The 20,784-nt window shown below is 39.0% G+C and overlaps 1 protein-coding gene across 1 annotated transcript in view; it reads left to right on the top strand.

Moving 5' to 3' along the window:
- Window positions 1-12,935: 12,935 nt before the first annotated feature.
- PGAP3 (post-GPI attachment to proteins 3) overlaps window positions 12,936-20,784 on the top strand; it is a 17,431-nt gene continuing 9,582 nt past the window's right edge. The window contains exons 1-2 of the mRNA XM_015832259.1: window positions 12,936-13,175; window positions 19,236-19,333. Of these exons, the coding sequence (XP_015687745.1) occupies window positions 12,986-13,175; window positions 19,236-19,333 (288 nt within the window). The 5' untranslated portion in view covers window positions 12,936-12,985. The remainder of the gene's footprint in view (window positions 13,176-19,235; window positions 19,334-20,784) is intronic.

Genomic DNA, 20,784 nt, shown 5'->3' with positions numbered 1-20,784 from the left:
AGCTATTTGAGAAACTGATTAGATTAATCAGAAAGATTAGACTGAAAGATGAATTTTAAAGTTTTTAACTTTGATAATAAAAAAGCATAAGTATCTTTGCATAAGGGGTTTTTTTCCTAAAGGACTGAAAGAAACCAATACTACTTTCTCCCCTATCTCCACCAGATACAAAAAACAGCTTCAGTAAATAAAGCTGTAAGGTAAAAGCTGTACTTACTTGTACTGAGGGGTGTGTGCATTTGTATGTTTGCATAAAGAGAATAGTTTGGTTCTTACCTTTTAATTTTTACCTAATGATTTTTTTACCTTACCACACATCCATGGATTAAAATTGCCCTAATCAAGTTTTTTTTAATTCACTATGTAACCCTAATAATATTAAATTAATGAAGACTAATTTCTGTATAAGATATTGCAATATAAAGCAAAAACATTATTTAAATCTAAAAGGGAACACATGATATGTTAAGTCAGAATGTAGTTATTTAAGTTTATCATATGTGAACCCAGCCACTGTTGTTTGTAAACTACAATTTAAACTCTGCATTTTGTGTGGCCTCAGCCAGTGATGAGTTATTCAATAAAACTATGGTTTATTGGAAATTGTAGAATGACTACATACATTGTTTATGTTTTACAGTTTTATGCACTGTGAATTAAACTTGAATTCTCTTTCTGGGAAACAGGTGCTATGTAGATTTTAACAATAAAAATGAAACATAATGTTTATTTCCTGCTTTCCACTCAACGTTCAACTGAGATTATGTTTCTGGAATATAATCACCTTCTCAAATGTGGCATAGGATGAATGGTGGGAGAATCTTTTCAACAATGACCCCTCCCTTTTGGAAATGAAGTTGCCCCAGAAAGCATAATCGAAACATCAGAGAGGCCCACTTACAGGCTTCATGGCTGCTGTTTGGCCTCAGGCAAATGCCCTTCTTGTTAGCTAGGCTGTTAAAAAATTACCTCCAGCCTCTTACATGCACTTGCATACCTTACTTGGACTGAACGCCTCTATGGGAATATAATGCTTTTAAAGAAAACCCACAATACCTGCTTGAAATGTTCCTGGTGACTAATCAGTAGAATGTGCAAAAGAGTTCTAGCAAGTAGGTAAAGGGAGAAAGTTTAGCAAGTAGGTAAAGAGAGAAAGTTATAAAGGAAGTAAGCCCAATAAACAATAAGAACTCTTCTTCTGCCATGCCCAGTGAAATAAACAGGAGGGTGCAGCAGCATTGCTGGAGAGAGACATGCTCAATTTTTGGATAACAACACTCATATGGCTCTGCATGGAGTAGGGACAAAACATGTGTCCTAACATAATTGCAAACACCATGACTTCTTGCATACTACTAGAGCAGTTTGCACAAAGTCACTGCAAGAGTTGACATTTGCTGCAAAAAAATAAAAAAGACAAAATGCAAAAATAGTTATAATGCAAAAACATACAAAAATATATAAAAATGCATAAAAGGTACATAAAAAGTACATAAAAGTGAAAATGTATAACTGAAAAAAGCAAAGTATATTTCACTGTAGCAACTGAGTTACAGTTATATACACAATATACAAATATATGAATTGCTAATGCATTTATTTAACTATCGTTCTGCATTTTTGACCTACTATATTTTGTATAAATGAATTCCTTCTTTCATTTTACTTGTCCATACAGAATCTAGGTCTAAGTGCAATCCACTCCTACTTGGCAAATGTAATTAGTTCTTCAGTTGATTGAAGAACTAATTCGGTGAACTAGGCTATACATTTATCTTTCTACTGTTGTGGTATCAGTTTTTAGCCATAGGAAGAGCACAGAAAATATATTTGTATTGTCCTGTTGTCAAATTCCATGTAATAAAATGCTGTTTCACAGTTCTTTTGTATATAAACATAAATTCTAATTATTTTTTGTTGTATAAATTGTAATCTGAGGTTCATTGGCACTCTGCTATAGAAGACATTCTCCCATTGTTTAGGTAAAATAGGAAACTAGTATTTTATTTCACTCATTTCTTAGCATCTGTATATCAAATTGATTTATTGATAACAAAATTTCTAAAAACTAATAGGGTTTTATTTTAGTTTTAAAGGATTTAACCAGCTATTCTAGGATCAGAAGTTGAAATGCTGCTGGTCCAAACAATGTTGTTAACAAATGTTGTAGTGTAAATATTGCAATTGGGTTACATCTGGAATCCATCTCTTAATATAGCATCTGTTAAAAATGCATCTTTATCATCTATCAGTTAGTCCAAAGAGATTATCCTGCTTACCTCCAATGTTTCCTTATCACCACCTTTTCTCCCAATTTTTAAAAAATCAATTTCCCATAGAGTCAATTTAGCGTAGGAAAAAGTGTTGAATCTTTTTTTTAATTGACATTACATTTTATAAGTGACTTTTTGCCATAGGTATTAGAATTCTAGTGTACTTGGACTTTAGAAATAAGATTTAGAAATGAACAAAACAATGTCATCTGCAAATAAAAACAGTTCATTATATGTTCAGCTGAATACCATGAGTTTGTTTGGGAGGCTGAGTTCCAGCTATGACATAGATAAACCCGAGTGGCTTGGGAGATCATTTTCTCCCCTATAGACTTGCTCAGTCTGGATGGTTTTTTAGTTCTGTTTCTCATTAGATGCACTTCACAGTGCTTTCAGAAGCTCACCAATTTCATTCCTCCAGAAAGGAATTTTTATTTAGTTAAACAAAGTGTGCTAAATGAAGTGATTTTTTTTTTCATTTGTGTGTTTTAATTTACAATTAGTCCTGTGATCACAACCATAATTGAGCCCAAGACCCAATTTTACAACCTTTCTTATGGCGATTGTGGCAGTCGATAAGCAAACCCGTCGTTTGCTATGGGGCAGGTTTTGCTGGAAAGCAGAAGTAAATACTGGTTTCTAGCAAAACCTTTGGAAATTGTGGTCATGTGACTGCAGAGTGCTCCAGTCTGCTATCAATGCAATCTGGTTGCCAAGATCCAAAATGACTGAAAGTGGGGGGCAATGTCAGAATTTCAAAACCAGGTCGTAAGTAGTTTTCTGCAGGTCTGCCATAACTTTGATGAGGACTACTTCTACAAGTTTTTTTTAATATTACTAGAGGTTATTTGCTTTTTAAAATGCTCTTACATATATTTAAATTATATTTTTACTGTGATGTTAAATATAAACAAATGAGATTATTTCAAACAATAATAATAACAATAATGCAAGTTTGGTTCATGGCCAACTCTTAATTATTCCAGGGAAGCTTGCCCCAGGAAAATCACCCAAGAATGGAAAACGGGGGCCGAGATTTAACAAAAAATAGCAGCATCCTATACAGTTAAAAGGCAGAAGATTCTCTGCTGCTATAGTCTCAGATACCCAAGACAACTGTCTCATGCTGTTGAATAGTATAAAGGGATCTTGTTAATTTTTCCATTGAAACCAGAGCATTTCCCCTAGATTAGCAGTAGTGGATATACAGTAGGTTGCTTCTAATCAAAGAGAGAGCTAACCTAGAACTAAGGAGAAATTTCCTGACAGTGGGAGCAATTAATCAGTGGAACAACTTGCCTCCAGAAGTTGTGAATGCTCCAACACTGGATGTTTTTAAGAAAAGATTGGACAACCATTTGTCTGAATGAGCAGGGAATTGGACTAGAAGATCTCCAAGGTCTCTTCCAAATCTGTTATTCCTTTCTGTTACAAAACTCTGGCCACTAAAAGAAAACAGAAATTGGAATTTTTGGCTCTCTTTCCTGCCATCTAGTGGTTATCTCAATTTCTGTAGTTTACATCTTGTAGCTTTCCCCTGTTTAGCTACATAACTTTTAAACCCAGTGCTTCCTATCAAGTATCCGTAGGGAACCTGAACAACTGATTATACTGTTATTTTTGTAATTTTCGAAACATGGAATCTGAAAATATATTCATTGCTCCTATTTGGAGTGCAATAAACATAATTCCAAGGCTACAAGATCAGCAATTCTTCAGCTTTACTCTCACAGAGGTTATTGTTTTTAATTTTTTTACTATTCTCAGTCACTTTGAATCATTATTTTACAGAATGGCCCTCCAGATATTATTGAAATGCAGTCCCCAATATTCCTCCTCATTGACTTGGCTGACTGCGGGCTGCTATACATTACTTCATTATCTGGAAACCAAATGTTTCCCATAGGTTTTACAGTGTTCCAGAGGTTTAGCACAATGTGAAAAGCAACATTACAAATTTAAGCCCAAAATATGTTGTTCCTGGCCAATGGAAATCTTAGCAGCACAGAAACAATGTACAAATTCATTCTTTTGTACCCCGTAAATCGTCATAAAACAGGGTCATGTGATTGCAGGAGGTGGCAAATGGCTGTAAACGTGGCCCAGCTGCCAAGTGCTCAAAGTGAGATCACGTAACTGTGGACAGAACTTCAAATCCAGGTCATAAATACCCCCCAAGTAGGTTCATCAGAACTTTGGTCGCTAAGCAATCAGTCGTAATTTGAGGATTTACAAAAGAGGCTTGCTAAAATTTTGAAGAATTTCATGAGAAGGGATAAAGGAAAAATGAAAAACCAAGCCCTACATTATTTGAAGGGATTAAAGATCAAAATTGTTAGAAATAAAAGAAAGGAATATAAAATTGTTTATTTGATCAAGTTTAAAATAGATTATGTTGTTATCTCTCATGACTCTTAATGGAATATTACTGACATCAGGACTGAAAAGACAAAGTTTTATGGATTTGTGTATAGATAAAAGATGGGATATGGGAAGAAGAGATCAAATGCTGCATTATAAGAGAAGAGTATAAGTTACTAAAATTGTTTGTAGTTGTCGAGCTGAAGAGGGAAGTAATTTCTTTATATATTTACTTTCTTCTATTTTACTATATTCTTATTTTGTTTTGTTTTTCTCTATCTTTTTTCTTTTCTGAACCTTCTTTTTCTTTTTTAACTTGTATTAGTTTTTACTGTTGTAATTGTAATCTTTAATAAAATTACTATTAAAACATCATTTTTGATTTTATTGAGAGTGCTAACTTTGCACTGTTAATCTAAAAATACTTGCTATTTTTCCCCAGTTTAAATTTTGCAAATATGTCTTTTTAAAAGTCCAGTTATTTTCCTCAGCTAAGTTCCTAAGTTCCTATCGGCCAGCCTGCCAACTGAGTGCTCCATTGTGCAAGTTATCTTTGTTCCACTTTCCCTCTTATCTTTAAAACTCTCCTCAAAGTGCCTTCTAAAAAGAATCTTCCAGAGAATCTCAGCACTGCAGGTACTGTCAGAAAGTCATGACTGATGTCTAACTTACAAAATTTAGCAGACCACATTGTTTGCTGTGCCTCCTTGGGGTCTTTGATATCTTCTGCCACTTGCAATGATTAGGACTTCTGTTGCACTATAGTTCTCTTTCAGATGGAAGAAGCCAGGCGGTGGGAGAGGGCTTTGGAGGAGGGGAAGAGGGGGCTGTTGGCTTGAGAGCCTGAAGCCTGTGGAGGAAATTCTTGGAACAAGGAGAGATTGCTAGAGAATGGGTTCTTTCAAGACTTCTATCAAATCCTGCAGGCAGTGAAATGAAGAAGGCGGGGCAATTCTTTTGTGGTGTTAACTTTTCCTTTAACTGTACTTTTCACGCCCTGCAGCTGTTTGCAAAATCAAAGTTTACTATCTTAAAAATGACAAGAAATCTGACTTAAAAGATCAATAATAAGTTGCACAGCAGTTACAATGTTTCCTATCATTATTCGACCATTGAAAATGAAAGGATTTTGAGACAAAGGAAGAATTGGCTCCATAAACATCAATTTGCTTGTATACAGGAATCAGTTCATGCTGTATCACTGCCACGTCAACAAGGTTATCACACAACATGGGCATAGATTACAGCAATTAACTGCTAAGCCCTAGGTGGAGGCAGACATCCATAAAGATAAAGTCTCCTTCAAGGTGAACAAAACAGGGGTGACCTAATGGCCAAGGTCCATGGTTTCTTGGCAGAAGTACAGAAATGGTATGTCTTTGTCTCCTTCCAGAATATTTTTTTCCCAGTCAAGATTATTTTGGTATTTTACGAAGTTCTGAGCTTGAGGCTGCACAGGATGAGATGTAAAAACAGCAGGAGGAAGGCAGAATTTTTCACTGGAGATGGGGGGAAAAGCTGTAGAAGCCGAAGATGGATGGTGTACTTCAACAACATATTGGGAAATAGGAGAGGCAGAGATTTGCAAAATGCCAAATAGTATGAAAAGCGTAACTAGAAAGAAGTGTTATGTTCATTTTCAAACCACAAAAAAAACAAGACCATCCAATGCAAATTAGCAGCAGTAGTTTGAAAACTTAAAAATATTTAATGCAACTTATAATAAACATATGGAATTTATTGATAAAATGTGCGAATTGTGTCCTCTAGAGCAGCATCTAAAAAGTACACATACAAAACATGTAAGCGTGCTAATAATATCCAGAGTTAATATACACAATAGTTATGCAGAAAATTTTGAAAAACAAGATTAAACACAATTTATAAGATGTTAGGTTAAAAAGAAATTAGACAGATTTATGTTTGGCTAGTAATTGCTCACTTATCAATAAGCAAAAAGTATTTATGTAAAACTGTTGAAAAATTAGAACAAATATGTGCTTTCACCATTACTTTGAAGGTAAGAAAGTTGCAACCAGAAAATAAAATAATTTTTGCTCGGTATGATTGAAAAAAACAACTTCAGGATGGAAGCTACAACAATATAATCAAAACTGCACTTGCTTTTTATGGGTGTTGCACACTCAATACATACAATATAAAAACATCTAGAGTTTCAGTCAGATCATTGCTGCTATCTTGATTTTTTTTTTTTAAATCATGCTCTGTAGACACCTCTGAATATTTTCAACAGCTTTGTTCAAGAATTCATCATACCTTGAGATTTGGCTGCTAACTTCTGCCTAAAAGAAAATCAGGTCCATTTAAGAAAACATACAGGTAGTCTTTGTGCCCAAACTTTCCATTTCTAAGCAAGTTGGTTGTTAAGTGAGTTTTCCCCATTTTAGGACCTTAGGAAGGTGCATCTGAGGTCCCAATACATTACATTATTTAATCAAAGGAACTTGGCGCATGCCAACCCTGTAAGATCTAAGTCAGGGGTCTCCAACCCTCAGGCTGCAGCCCACTACTGGGCTGCAGCCTGTGCAGAACCAGCCTGCGGAAATGGGTGAGTGCGTGCACACCTGCAGCTTCACTTGCACACACAGCAGCAAGGATGCAAGCTCGCCACTCGGGCAGAACCATCCCCTCCTTCCCACGCTGGTCCGCAAAGCTGGAAAGGTTGGAGACTGCTGATCTAAGTGGTTGGGCAGATACTGTGGGAAACAAAAGATCCTTTAAATAATTAGTCTCTATTCCTTGATAGTCAAAGTGCTGTAGCCAAATTTGTTTTAATTTCTGCAATAATTTTGTGATTGGCAGATATTTTTTGTTGTATACTGTTATCGGTGAGGCATTGAAGAGACAGGAGTGAAAGTAACACTCTTTATTTGAATCAACACAGAAGCGACTCTAACAGCCGCTTGGCTTCTATTTATACCGGACTGCCGCTACGCGGCAGCCAATGAATTGAAAGCATTATTTGCCGCCTAAAGTGCAACTTCTAACAATACACAAACAGTTAGAGACTTGTTTAAACATAATCACTTAACTGCTTTATAACTGCCATTATCAAAAGGGTCAATACACAACACCCCTTCCCCCTAGGTAATCACATATCACAATAATGAATATAGTCTTGTAAGTAGGCAGGCAGGTTTTGTACCTGCTCCGAACGTCATAGCGCCATTGGAGGCTCCCGGTCTACAAGCCCTTTCGATGAGCCAGGTAGACCAGGGTTCCTAGAGCCATTCGCCTCGGGTAGACTGGTGCCTTCCTGGACGTTCTGGCTGGGTAGACCGGTGCTTCTCGGAATGTCCTTGCTGGGTAGACCGGTGCCTTTCGGAATGTCCTGGCTGGGCAGACCGGTGCTTCTCGGAATGTCCTTGCTGGGCAGACCGGTGCCTCTCGGAATGTCCTGGCTGGGTAAACCGGTGCTCACATCACCCACTGACAGTCTGGGAAACAAGTCCGTCAACAAATCCCTTTCTGTTGACATAGTCTCTGAAGTTTGCGGTGACTCAGACGTGGCTAAGTCACCTTGCCTTTGCCTGCGAGGCTCACAAGAATCAGGGGACTCAGGTATGTTGCAATCACCTGGCACCACCAGCTCTCCTTACTGTCAACGGTCAGGGTTTGATTAGCCTGCCACCATTGCAACTGGTCGATGTGGCGCCAAACCACACGACCATCTTCCAGGGCCACCTCGTATGACAGTGGCCCTGATACCTTACTAACCACAGCTACCACCCACGGTGCCCCTTGACCATAGTTCCTCACCCAAACTTTTGTCACCTATTTGCAATTTCCACGGGGGTTTGGGTTGTGCTATTTCCGCAGCTGCCCGGTCCGGATGGAGATGGTCCAGCTTCGTGGTCAGCCAACGTCCCCATCTCAGTTCCACTGGGCTGCATCCCGTTGAAGTGCACGGAGTTGTGTGTTGGCAGAGCAAAAAGTCTGCCAGCCGATGATGCCAGTGGCTGTTTCAGCAGCCACATCCCCAGCGTGAAGGGGAGACTCTGGCAGATCCTGGATTGCCAGGATACGTGCAGCAGGTGCAGTCTGGCTCTGATTTAGGCAGGGACAGTCTTTTGAGTGCGTCAGTGTGGCCCATTTCCTTGTCAGGCTTATGGACTAGCCTGTAATTGTAGGCTGCCATAAAAATTAACCACCTCAGCATCCTAGAAGAAAGGATCTGAGGAATTTGCTTGTCTGCAGTAAACAGACCTAGAAGAGGCTTGTGGTCTGTAAAGACTGTAAACGGGCAACTATAAAGGAAATTGTGGAATTTTTTTATTCCAGCTACTATAGCTAATGCCTCGTCAATTTGTGCGTAATTTCTTTCTGCAGGGGAAAGTGTCCTTGAATAATACGCTATGGGTGCTTGTTGCTCATTTGCCATTACATGACTCAAAACTGCTCCTATCCCATATGATGAAGCATCACATGCAATACTGATAGGCAGTTTTTTGTTGAAATGTGTTAACACTGAGTCTGATGACAGCAGTGATTTGATTGATTTGAAACTTTTTTCGTGGGCGCTAGTCCACTGCCATGGTGCCCTTTTATCCAAGAGCCTATGCTGCCTTATGAGGAAGGCATGGTAGAAGTTAAGTAACCCTAAAAATGCTTGCAGCTCCCCCTTTGACTTAGGTCTGGGAGCCTGCAATGTAGCCTTAAGCTTTGAGTCAGTGGGGTGGATTCTGGCAGCATCTATCCGGAATCCAAGAAACTCAGTAGAGTTCACACCTATCTGGCATCTTTTAAGCTTAAACTCCGCTTCATGGAAGCATTGGAGAACTGCTCTGAAACGTTCTGCTAACATTTCAGCTGACTCCCCAGCAATAAGAACGTCATCAAAGTAAGGACACACTCCAGTAATATTTTTGAATGTGCATTCCATTACACTTTGAAATAGCGCTGGGGCAACACTCACCCCAAACTGCAGGCGATGAACTCTGAATGCCCCTCTATGCGTAACTATAGTTTGTGCCTCTGCAGTGGCATCATCCACAGGCAGTTGCTGATATGCCTGTGCCAGGTCCAGCTGACGACCTCCCTATAGTGATGCCAGGATGTGGCTAACTATGGGGACTGGGTATGCATGCTGCTGAAGTGCCTTATTAATGGTGCACTTATAATCAGTGCAGATGCGCACTTCTCCATTAGGCTTAACTGGTGTGACTATGGGGGTTTCCCACACACTGCTATTAACTGGTTGCAATACTCCCTGCTGAACGAGCTTGTCTAACTCTGCATCTATTTTAGGTTTTAAGGCAAAAGGCACTCTGCGAGGCTTGATCCTGATTGGGGTTACGGTTGGATCAAGGTGGAGGGCAATTGGTGCTCCTTTGTATTTGCCTAAGCTGGGGCTGAATACATCAGCAAATTCCTGGCAGACAGCTGCTAAATCACCTGTTTGAGTTCTGTCGATGCCAGTCACATGGATGCCCAGGGCATCAAACCAGTCCAGGCTGATCAGGCTTGTGTGCTGGCCTTTGACTACAACGATGTTGAGGGAACCCTCAAACTCTTTGGATTTTACTTTTAACGTAGCTTCGCCTTTAACCACTACATGGGAATTTTGAAACTCTGTCAACCTAGATTTGACGGCTTGAGTCTGACTCATTTCCCGCCATGTCTGCAGACGTAAGTGAAAGTTTTGTAGGAGATTATGGACAGGGTTGACCCAGTGTCCAGTTCCATTGAGCATTGGAACTCCTTGTAGCCTGACCCTGAGTCTTAGCTTATCTTTGAGGGAGCGATGGGCTCCCGTTCTAAAAATGTTCCTCCTTCCAGAGCAATAACCTACTCTGTTTTGCCCCGGGGCCATTTACCTCTCCTGGGGAAGTCTTCAGGTGGAGATTCCATCTGGCGACCTTTACAGATGATGGCGATGTGCCCGTTTGCCACAGGTTCGGCATACAACCGAGCAGAACCTGCACTCTGATCGCTGGGTGCCGTTCTCCACAGCCAGCACAGCTAGGAAAGAAAGCTGCCTTGTCAATTGGCCTCTGCTTTCTTCTTGGTAGCTTCTACACCCGGTCGATCTCAACATCCTCGTCTGGGTCTCTGTTCTCTCTGTATCTTCGTGATGAACAGCTGTCAGGCTGGGGGAATTCTTTGAGGGTCGTAAAGCCTTGACTGCTCCCCCAGCGGCCTCTTCTGCAATCACTTCTTTCAATGCGTCCTGGAACGTCAAGGTCTCCTTTGCAAACAGCCTCTGCTGTAAGTCTCTGCTTCTTAGGCCACATACCAATCAGTCCCTGAGCCGATCCTCTAAATCTGGAAATTCGCAGTTTGGACGCCTGTCTCAGGGCAGCCACAAATTCAGCAGCTGACTCCCCAGGCTGCTGTTCTCTCTGCTCAAACACGTGTCTCCATGCAATGATGGACAGTCTCAGTTCAAAGTGTTCTTTAAGCCTTCTCTTCAAATCAGTGTAGGTAACTGATTCCAAGCTGGCTGGAGCGAATAGATTTTCTGCTATGTCAAAAGTCGCCTGACCATATACGCATAGCAAGGTAGCAGCCTTTAGTCTGTCTTCCCTCACCTGGTTTGCTCTCAGGTAATTTTCCACCCTGGAGACATAAGAGCTCCATTGCTCTGGGTGCGAAACGTCAAATTCAGATAGCTTGCCAACCTTGGCCATAGCTGACTGTCGTTGAGTCTATTCAATGCCTTATGTTGCTAAGGGCTTCTATACGAATCCTGGGGACGGATCCCTCAGGATAGTGATGCCTCCAGCGTGGCTTGCTGGCAGGAAGAAGGGGGGAACGCGGTTCCTACCAGGGCGCTGATGCCTGGTCTTACCCCTTAGTGACTTCTGGCTCTTTCTTCCTTAGTAGCATATCCCACCTTCATCACCACTGTTGTATACTGGGATCGGTGAGGCATTGAAGAGACAGGAGTGAAAGTAACAGTTCTTTATTTGAATCAACACAGAAGCGACTCTAACAGCCGCTTGGCTTCTAGTTATACCGGACTGCCACTACGCAGCAACCAATGAATTTAAAGCATTATTTGCCACCTAAAGTGCGGCTTGTAACAATACACAAACGGTTAGAGACTAGTTTAAACATAATCACTTAATTGCTTTATAACTGCCATTATCAAAAGGGTCAACACACAACACTTTTGCTGCTGAGGTGAAGTGCTAAACTATTCCCGTCATAATTTGCCAGGCCTGTAGTGTTAGAACCAGCTCTGAGAGATAACAGGGACCTCTGATCTTTAAATTCAGCTACAATTCTCAGATGCATATTTTTTTTTGCTACCTAGTTCTCCTTATCCATCTTACCTATAGAGCAAGAAGTTGATCACTGCATTGAGTGGGGACCAGATTCAGAATGGCTGTTTTGGAACTAAAAAGGAAGAGTGGAGCAAGTGAGTTTAATAGTTTTATCCCTTTAATCAAAATATTGGTAGGATTCCTACACAGCGACTGGCTTCATGGCAGACAGAAGTGCAATAATTATAGCAGCATCTCCTTCCTTACAGATGTACTGATGGGAAGTGGATCTCTTGCATTTCTATTTATTTATCATACAAATATTGAAGGCAAGAAAGCATGCCTGTCTTCTAATATTTTGCAAATAGAATTGAGGATACATTTTAAAACTAGCACTATTGTATCTATAGTGTGTCCCTGTAATTCTATATTGCACTAATTAAAAAATTCAACAACTAAGCCAGCAGTAATATTTATTCTTTAGGTGAGTGAGATAACACATACATCTAACTTCCAATCAATTATCAAGAAGAGCATCTCCAGTATCTGAAATGACAGGTTTCATGGCAGACAGAAGTGCAATAACTGTAGCAGCATCTACAAATGCAAGTCTTTCTTAATTAACACCTACATCTGCCTGGTTCAGACTAAGGGTTTCAAAATGTTTTCACTAAATCGATATTTTCCTCCCAGCCAATTCCTCTGCATTAATTACTGCTGAAATGATAAATTAGGTGGGGGAAAAAACCTAGAAAATTTTAGAAAAATTACATGTTTATTTGTTTAACCACACTGTAATGCTTTATAAACCGTTTTGCTTACCGAAAACAAAATATAAGCCCCAAATAATTAAAAACTGTCTTCAGAAAACTTTCCTCCGCTCAAGTTGTAGCTTTTAAAGGCGAGCGCCTTTTTCAATTCAACGTTTCCAACACTTTCTTATCCGCTCCGTTAAACGAGCGGATAAAAGGAAAACTACATTACCCACAACCCCTTGCCCTCACGGAAACTTTGAGAATGCAGCTCGGGTTTCCACAACTTTGTGGTTTCCCTCGCTTACGAAGATAACGATTATTTCCGACGCAACCCAGAAGTGGAGCTTCAGAGCTCCCCAGAGGCGGGATGGCTGCTCGGACCGCGCTGCTCTTTCTCCTGGGAGCAGCGGGAGTGGGTCCAGTCCCCTCCCAAGGCTCACGGGGGGACCGAGAGCCCGTCTACCGTGATTGCGTGGCTCATTGCGAGAGGCGCAACTGCTCCGAGGCCGGGCTGCGGCACTTCCGCTCCCGCCAGCCACTCTACATGAGCCTCACAGGTACGGAACGGCCCCGCGGAGATTTACCTACGCCGAGGCAGGGCCACGCCCACACCGGGGATCAAGCGCGGGTTTTTCGGAATGCATATTTTGCATAGCCCCGCCCATCGGGAAGGTCCCGCCCAGTGCTTCCCAGGCAGGTTGTTCCTTTGGTGGTATTGCCAGCTTGATCTTCTCAAGACTTTTTGGATGCTTTCCCGCTGTCACTTCTTCCTTGGGTCGCCGTAGTAATGTTGGAGAAGCGAGTATCTGACTGTCTGTGGGGCATGTTCTCACATTGACAGGAATAATCTCTAGAAGTAGCCAATATTCATGGGATTCAGTGAGGCAGGAAGGCTATCATATTCAATCTAGTGTTTGTTGTAGTGCACTGTGTGCACACCACTATGCACTGTGTGCACACCACTATGTATTCTGGTGTCACATCTATTCAATTAGGTCTTCAAATTGTGATAAGATGTGCAGAGAAGATCTCTTGCAGATCTATCTTTATTTCCTTGCCTGGAAAAATAAATAAGGATCTAATAAAATTTCAAAGAAATGAAGTTGATACATTTTTAGGTGGTTGAATAGTTTATAACCTTCAAGTTGATTAACCTTCAAATAAGAAAACTATGTTAAATTCACAATGATTGGTAAAAATATGATTGACCAATTTGTGTGGGATGCTAACAATGGCAACACCTGACTAGCTTTTCAGGGTTGTGAAGATAAGCTGAATTGGGCTTATGTAGACCACAACACAACATGTTTTTCTCTCCATGTACATGTATACATCTGAACTAGATGGTGTTGTTTCTCTGTGTCATAGAATATATGTGGGTATATGCAATTTTGTTCATCATATTCATGTAGTGTATATTGGAGGTGGTGACCCTTTGAGAGCTGTAAAATTTCATTTTAATGTATGCTGATTAGTGTACATTTAAAGTGACAATAAAGTTATTCTATTCTATAACAAATTATGGACAACCCTTAAAAATATTGATGTAGCAGTCCATTTGTTAGAATGGAGTACGGAGCAATTAAATGCTTCAAAATTAAGAATAGTATATTCTTTTACCTTATTTATTTAATATATGCAGAATATATTGTGAGTAACGTTTTGTAAGAACAAATAGAATCTGAATTAAAATTACTTGAAGAATTAGTCACCTCAGATACATTGATGTCAATACCATTTTGATGGCTGGAAAACAAGTTTAAAGGAATCTCTTCTTGAAGAAGAAAATGCAAAAATTGATCTGCAACTTGGTATTAAAGAGACTAAAAGTTTGTCAGTACCATCCCAATGCAAATAGGCAGAGAAGAAGCTGAGGTACTGTAATAACATACTTTATCTTCCTAGGCTTGAAGATTTGCAAGTATTGTAATCATGTAACAAGGAAATATCTACTTGGGAGAAGGTCTATGACATATCTAGGCAAAATTTGAAATGTGGGACATCACACCGGCCACAAACGTGTGTTTTGAAAGCCATGGTTATCCCAGTTGAAACATGTCTACAGTTGGATAATTAAACAAGTCAAACAATGAAAAAAATGGTGTTTTTGAATTGCGGTGCTTGAGAATATTGTTGTTAATATGCTGTACCATAGATGAAGTAAAATCAAACTATTCCTTGGAGATTCTAATAATGAAACTAAAGTTTAACTACCGTATTTCGAATATATAATGAAAAAAATAAGAATTAATAAAAACCTTGATGCTTGGCAAAATCAATTTAAAAAGAGGCTGCTATCATTTAGCTGCCTCATCTGTCAGTGATAGAAAGTTTAAACAGAGCTTATAAGAACTCAAAGTAGTATTACTGACAAATTTTTAGCAAAATGTGTCAGAAGGAGCAGAACAACTGCCAAACAGGAAATACAGGTAATCTTCAATTTATGACCACACTTGGCACCAGAATTTCCATTGCTAAGCACGGCAATTGTTAAAATTAGTCCACCTGATTTTACAATCTTTTTTTGCCATGGTTATTAAACAAATTACTTGCAATTGTTAAGTGAATCACATGATCGTTAAGTAAATCTAACTTCCCCCATAGATTTGCTTTTTGGAAGCTGGCTGGAAAGGTCACAAATGATGATCAGATGACTCCAGGATGCTGAGTAAATACTTGCTGGTTGATAAGTGCTGAAATCACGTAACGGTGGGGATGCTGCAATGGTCATAAGTGCCAGTGCCAGTCATAAGTCACTTTTCCCAATGCTATTGCAACTTTGAATGGTCTTTAAACCGACGGTTGTAAGTTGAAGACTACTCGTACTAGAGTGGGAGACTTCCATTGAATACTTTAGCTGTAGACTAAACTGGGATGTCAGAAAAATATCCCCAAAGAATACAGTTGCAAACTACTTCTGTGTTGCTGATAAAATGTTTCCCTGTGTATTTAATTTCTCTATTCCTGGGAGTCAGACTCACCCTGAAGATCATACTGTTCAGTCTATAGCTGAGTGTGCTACATGAGCATAGTAAGTATATTTAGTTTATGGTGCAATGTGTTGAGCCAAACCAGCTAATTGGGGAATATAATAAGCCATTGTTTAAGTGCACTTTGGGTTAGTATTATAATCCTGCTTTAATGTTTTTAAAGCTTATCTGAGTAGACATATTTCCCAGTTGGCTTTTTCCTGATTGAATTTATTTCTCCCAGATTTCTTTATGGATTTTACTACTGTAGTAAAATATCTCATTGTAAAATCCTGTCCATGCAGTTTAGCCCTTTATCAGCCATTAAGTTCATTTGAGGTTATAGTGTTATATGAAACAAATCACAGTTCCTTAATCAGTTCTTTGTGAATAGTAGAAAAGGTTTACCGTACATACAATTGGATCCTGTAAATATGTACTCAGCAATTTCAGTTTAAAAAAAATAAACCATTGTCCCAAGTAAATGTATTGTAATGTTTAGAGTGCTGGACTGGAAATGAGAAGATCAAGTTCCAAATCCTTATTTATTATGAAACTCACAAAATAATTTTCAGCCTTAATCTACTTCTCAGGGCTGCTGTGACATAGTAATAATAAACTCTGTAACAGTCATTGACTAGTACAAAATTAAAAACAAATTCTGAGGCAGTAAATAAAAGTAATTGTAAAACTTAATAATGATAAAACTGAGATGGTTGAAGGATGGCTATTTTATTTAAAGCAAAACAAAACCTAGCTATGTTTAGAGAAATCAACCCACTTTCCTCAGAGAATCACAACAGTAAATAAAATGGATCTGTGTGACTTGGAAATCTAACTAGGCAGGGAGTTACTAGCTGCAACTAGGAATCTTTATAAGAAGGGCAATACTGTATAGAAAAAATACAAGTTTATGTTTCAGCAGCTCTTTTACCACAGAGTTTTATTCAGATGGGATATCATATAATTTGCCCTTAAAACTTGCTGTTGGAAATTGTCAGAATTAAGGCTCTTTGGGATTTGAGATTTGTTCCTTGCCTTAAATAATCTAACTGGCTTGGGGGAAAAAGCAAGCTATTTTCCAAGAAGACATTTTTGGATATGGCAGTGAAATCTGATTGACCTTCCAAATCCTTGGTACCTTGATTGCCTTTGGGTGTTCATATTCCATCATCATGAGTGCATTGGCTGAGAAACAAAGTATTTCAATTCTCTTGCAGTGTGCTATTCCAAAGTGAAACAAAGTCATCAATTAAAATTAGAGGTGACAATTGTATAGGAGATGTAACATTAACTACTTGTAGAGGATACATATCCAAATGTGAGTTTAATGGATATACCATATGCATTAGGCACATTTCGTGAGGTTTGATTTATTTATTTTATTTAGCATATGGCATATCATACATGGACTTGCAATATATATTAACATTTCATCTAGATTAAAAACACAGTAAAATATGAATGTTAAAAAGATCTATATTCAGATACCAATGTCTAGGCCATCTAATCACTGAAATATAGCATTATTTATGGGAAAAAATAATCAGATGCTGGACCAGTATATGCCCTCAATTTACAGCTGATCACCATGTGATCTACAGTTTGACGTAGGACCCCACAGTCACACTGAGGGAAGTATGCTCTACCTCATTTATACTTATATTCAAGTTATCCATTATCGGTGTGGTAGTTCAAAACCTCACACTTTCCCAAAAGAAAAAAAAAGTCTTCTAAAAAACTGTGGCAGCTACAAAACAGACTTATAGCAACCGTAGATGAGCCTCCTCAGATTATCACTGTGTCTTGTGTGTATGCATTATAAAGAAAGATGGGATCCCCTAAGTAGATCTTTAAAAGGTCTACACATCACTTTGTATTTCATCCTGAGACATACTTGTTTTCAGCTCTGCTGTGTTGAAGTCTCTCTGAGGTCTTCCACCGATCAATTCACTGTTTATACTGATTGAAGTTTTTCAACTTGGCACAAAGGCAGCTAGCTCCATGTATACAACCATTATAGGAGTAAAGTTGGCAATTACCGATTACCAGGATATGCACCACTGTTTCAAAATCATTTTCTTCCAGGAAGGAATGCAGTAGGCCTATCAGAGGAAGTGGCTAAATATTGTCCCTGTCTGTTGCCTGAAGTTAAAGAGAGGCCCAGATGCCCAAATATTCCCCAGCTGTATCCCCAACTGTATCGGCTCCTTTTGGGAAAATGCACTCCTATTTAGGACAAGGAGAACTACTACTTCTCAAATTGTGATCTTCACAACGAACATCTTCGTCTGGTCTAAATTCATTTTCAATGTATTGTTCCTCATCTAGTTTATTATTGATTTCAGGCAAACATTTGAGATCCCCCATCATTACCTGATGTTAAAGAGAAATAGACCTGGATATAATCAACATACTAATGGCAACCTGCTCGAAATCCCTGGACATGGACCACAAAAATCCGCTTAACTCTTTGCAACCATTTTGTGGTGATCTGGATCTTGGCATTCAGATTTGGTTGTTTTATTTCCCAGTGCTTTGTACAGAGAGTACAAAATATAAGTATTTTTCACAAAAATTTATTTACTCCCTTTTCCTTTATTCTCAACTACCAGCCAAGCAAGGGGAATTTTTAAAGAGAGTCCTAGATATTAACACTCAAAATGATGGAGTTATTGGTAACAAACAGATCTTTAAGTTGGTTAGCTAAAAACAAGACTATTTTTCAGTTTGAAAAAATACCTGTCAATGAGTTTGACCCAGTTATCTAGAGCCAAATTTGAGTTGTTGGATTGCATGGCCCAATAGGGATACTTCCACCACCTGCCATATCATGAGAGCACATGTATATGTGGTACTCCAGCCATTGAAGATATTGCTCAATGTTTTGTTTGATTGTCAACTCTATGCCCCTCTTAGGCTTAGATACTTAACATCCCTACTTGAAGGAAGAGCCTACTGGGGTCTGAGTCGCAGATTGTCCTGTTTCCTCCTGGGTTCTAATCTATATTTCATGAACCGAACTTATAAGTTTATTGCTAAGGCAGTTGACTGAAAGACCAGTTATTTCAAACAGATTGGGGTATCCTCTAAAGATGATGTATTTACACATAGCTATTTTATTACTTTACTTTCCTATTTTATCTTGACTTATATCCTATATTATATATTTGTTTTATATTTTTGGTCATAAAATTAATTAATCAATAAAATAATGCCTTTTCCCAAATATTAGATATCCCAATATCAGACTCAATTTCTGAATAAGCATTTATTTCTGAGAAATCCATACTGGATATCAGATCATGATTCTAAAATGGTGTTTGGATTTTAGTTTCCATTATTGTCAAGACCGTAAGACCATTTTGGAAATGCGTGGTGGAATCTTAAAAACAAAAGCAAGAAACATGAGACACGTTAGTTTCAGCCACAGAAACCTGGGAAGAGCAATATAAAATCAGAACGAGACAAGTCACCATACCTTAAAAATGATTGTTTTAATGAACTAAAATATGCTATGCAAATCTGAGTATCTTAATTTCTATCACATTATTTCAGAATAAATTGCAGTAATACACTGCTATAAAGTGTTACCGAAATATATTACGTACCCTAATTTTACTAGGTTTACACTCTTTTATATTCTAGGGTGGACCTGCAGAGATGATTGCAAATATGAATGTATGTGGCTGACTGTGGGACTTTATCTCCAGGAGGGATCCAAAGTGCCTCAGTTTCATGGAAAGGTAAGCCTTGTTTATGAAGCCAGATTAGCTCACCTGTACAGATTGATTCAACTCTTTGTCCATTTAACTCAGTATTATCTCTCAGACAGTATTAATTCTCTGATAAATTGAAAGACAAAAAGGACAAGTATAGAAAGTGGAAAGAGGGACACATAACTAAGTCAGAATATCAGCAAATAGCCCGAGCCTGCAAAGATGAAGTGAGGAAAGCTAAGGCTCAAAATGAACTAAGGCTTGCAACCAAAGTAAAAAATAACAAAAAAAGCTTCTTTCAACATATAAAAAACAAGAAAAAAGTGAAGAAAATGATTGGTCCATTAGTGGATGAAAGTGGCAAGAAGGTGACAAGCAACAGGGAGAAAACAGAACTATTTAACTCATTTTTTGCATCTGTCTTTACACAGAGGGAAAAAACAGACCAACCTATCAAAAATAGTGCCATAAAAAACAGAATAGAAACACAAGTTAAGGTAGGCAAGAAAATGGTAAGTGAGCACCTGTCCAGCCTAGACGAGTTCAAATTACCAGGACCAGATGGATTACACCCCAAAGTTCTCAAGGAACTGGCAGATGTGATCTCAGAACCACTGAAGTATATTTTTCAAAGATCCTGGAGCACTGGGGAACTAGCAGAGGACTGGAAAAGAGCTGATGTAGTTCCCATCTTCAAAAAAGGAAAAAAAAATGGATCCAGGAAATTACAGACCTATCAGCCTGACCTAAATACCTGGGAAGATTCTGGAAAAGATAATCAAACAACGAATCAGCGAACACCTACAGGCAAACAAAGTCAATACTAAAAGCCAACATGGGTTTGTCAAAAACAGATCATGCCAGACAAATCTTATTGCATTCTTTGACCAAGTGACAAAATTAGTGGACCAGAGGAATGCTGTGGATATAATTTACTTGGACTTCAGTAAGGCATTTGACAAAGTAGATCACAATCTACTACTTGATAAGATAGAAAAATGTGGGTTAGACAGCATCACCACCAGATGGATTCGTAGCTGGCTGACTGGCCGTACTCAGCGTGTGGCCCTCAATGGAACCGCATCTACATGGAGGGAAGTGTGTAGTGAGGTGCCCCAGGGCTCTGTTCTGGGCCCAGTGCTCTTCAACATCTTCATCAACGATTTGGATGAGGGGATAGATGGGGAACTCATCAAATTTGAAGACGATACCAAGCTGGCAGGAATAGCCAGCACTCCAAAAGACAGGCTTAGGATACAGGAGGATCTGGACAGACTTGAACACTGGGCGCTATCTAACAAAATGAAATTCAATGGTGAAAAAAGTAAGGTTCTACATTTAGACAAGAAAAACCAAATGTACAGGTATAGTATAGGGGGTACCTTGCTCAATAGTAGTAACTGTGAGAGGGACCTCGGAGTCCTAGTGGATAATCACTTAAATATGAGCCAGCAGTGTGCTGCAGCTGCCCAAAAAGT

The sequence above is a fragment of the Protobothrops mucrosquamatus genome, unplaced genomic scaffold (genome assembly GCF_001527695.2).
Source record: "Protobothrops mucrosquamatus isolate PMUCROS unplaced genomic scaffold, P.Mucros_1.0 scaffold1, whole genome shotgun sequence".
In the NCBI taxonomy this organism is placed as follows: Eukaryota; Metazoa; Chordata; class Lepidosauria; order Squamata; family Viperidae; genus Protobothrops; species Protobothrops mucrosquamatus.
This window is presented reverse-complemented; position numbering and strand designations above follow the sequence as displayed.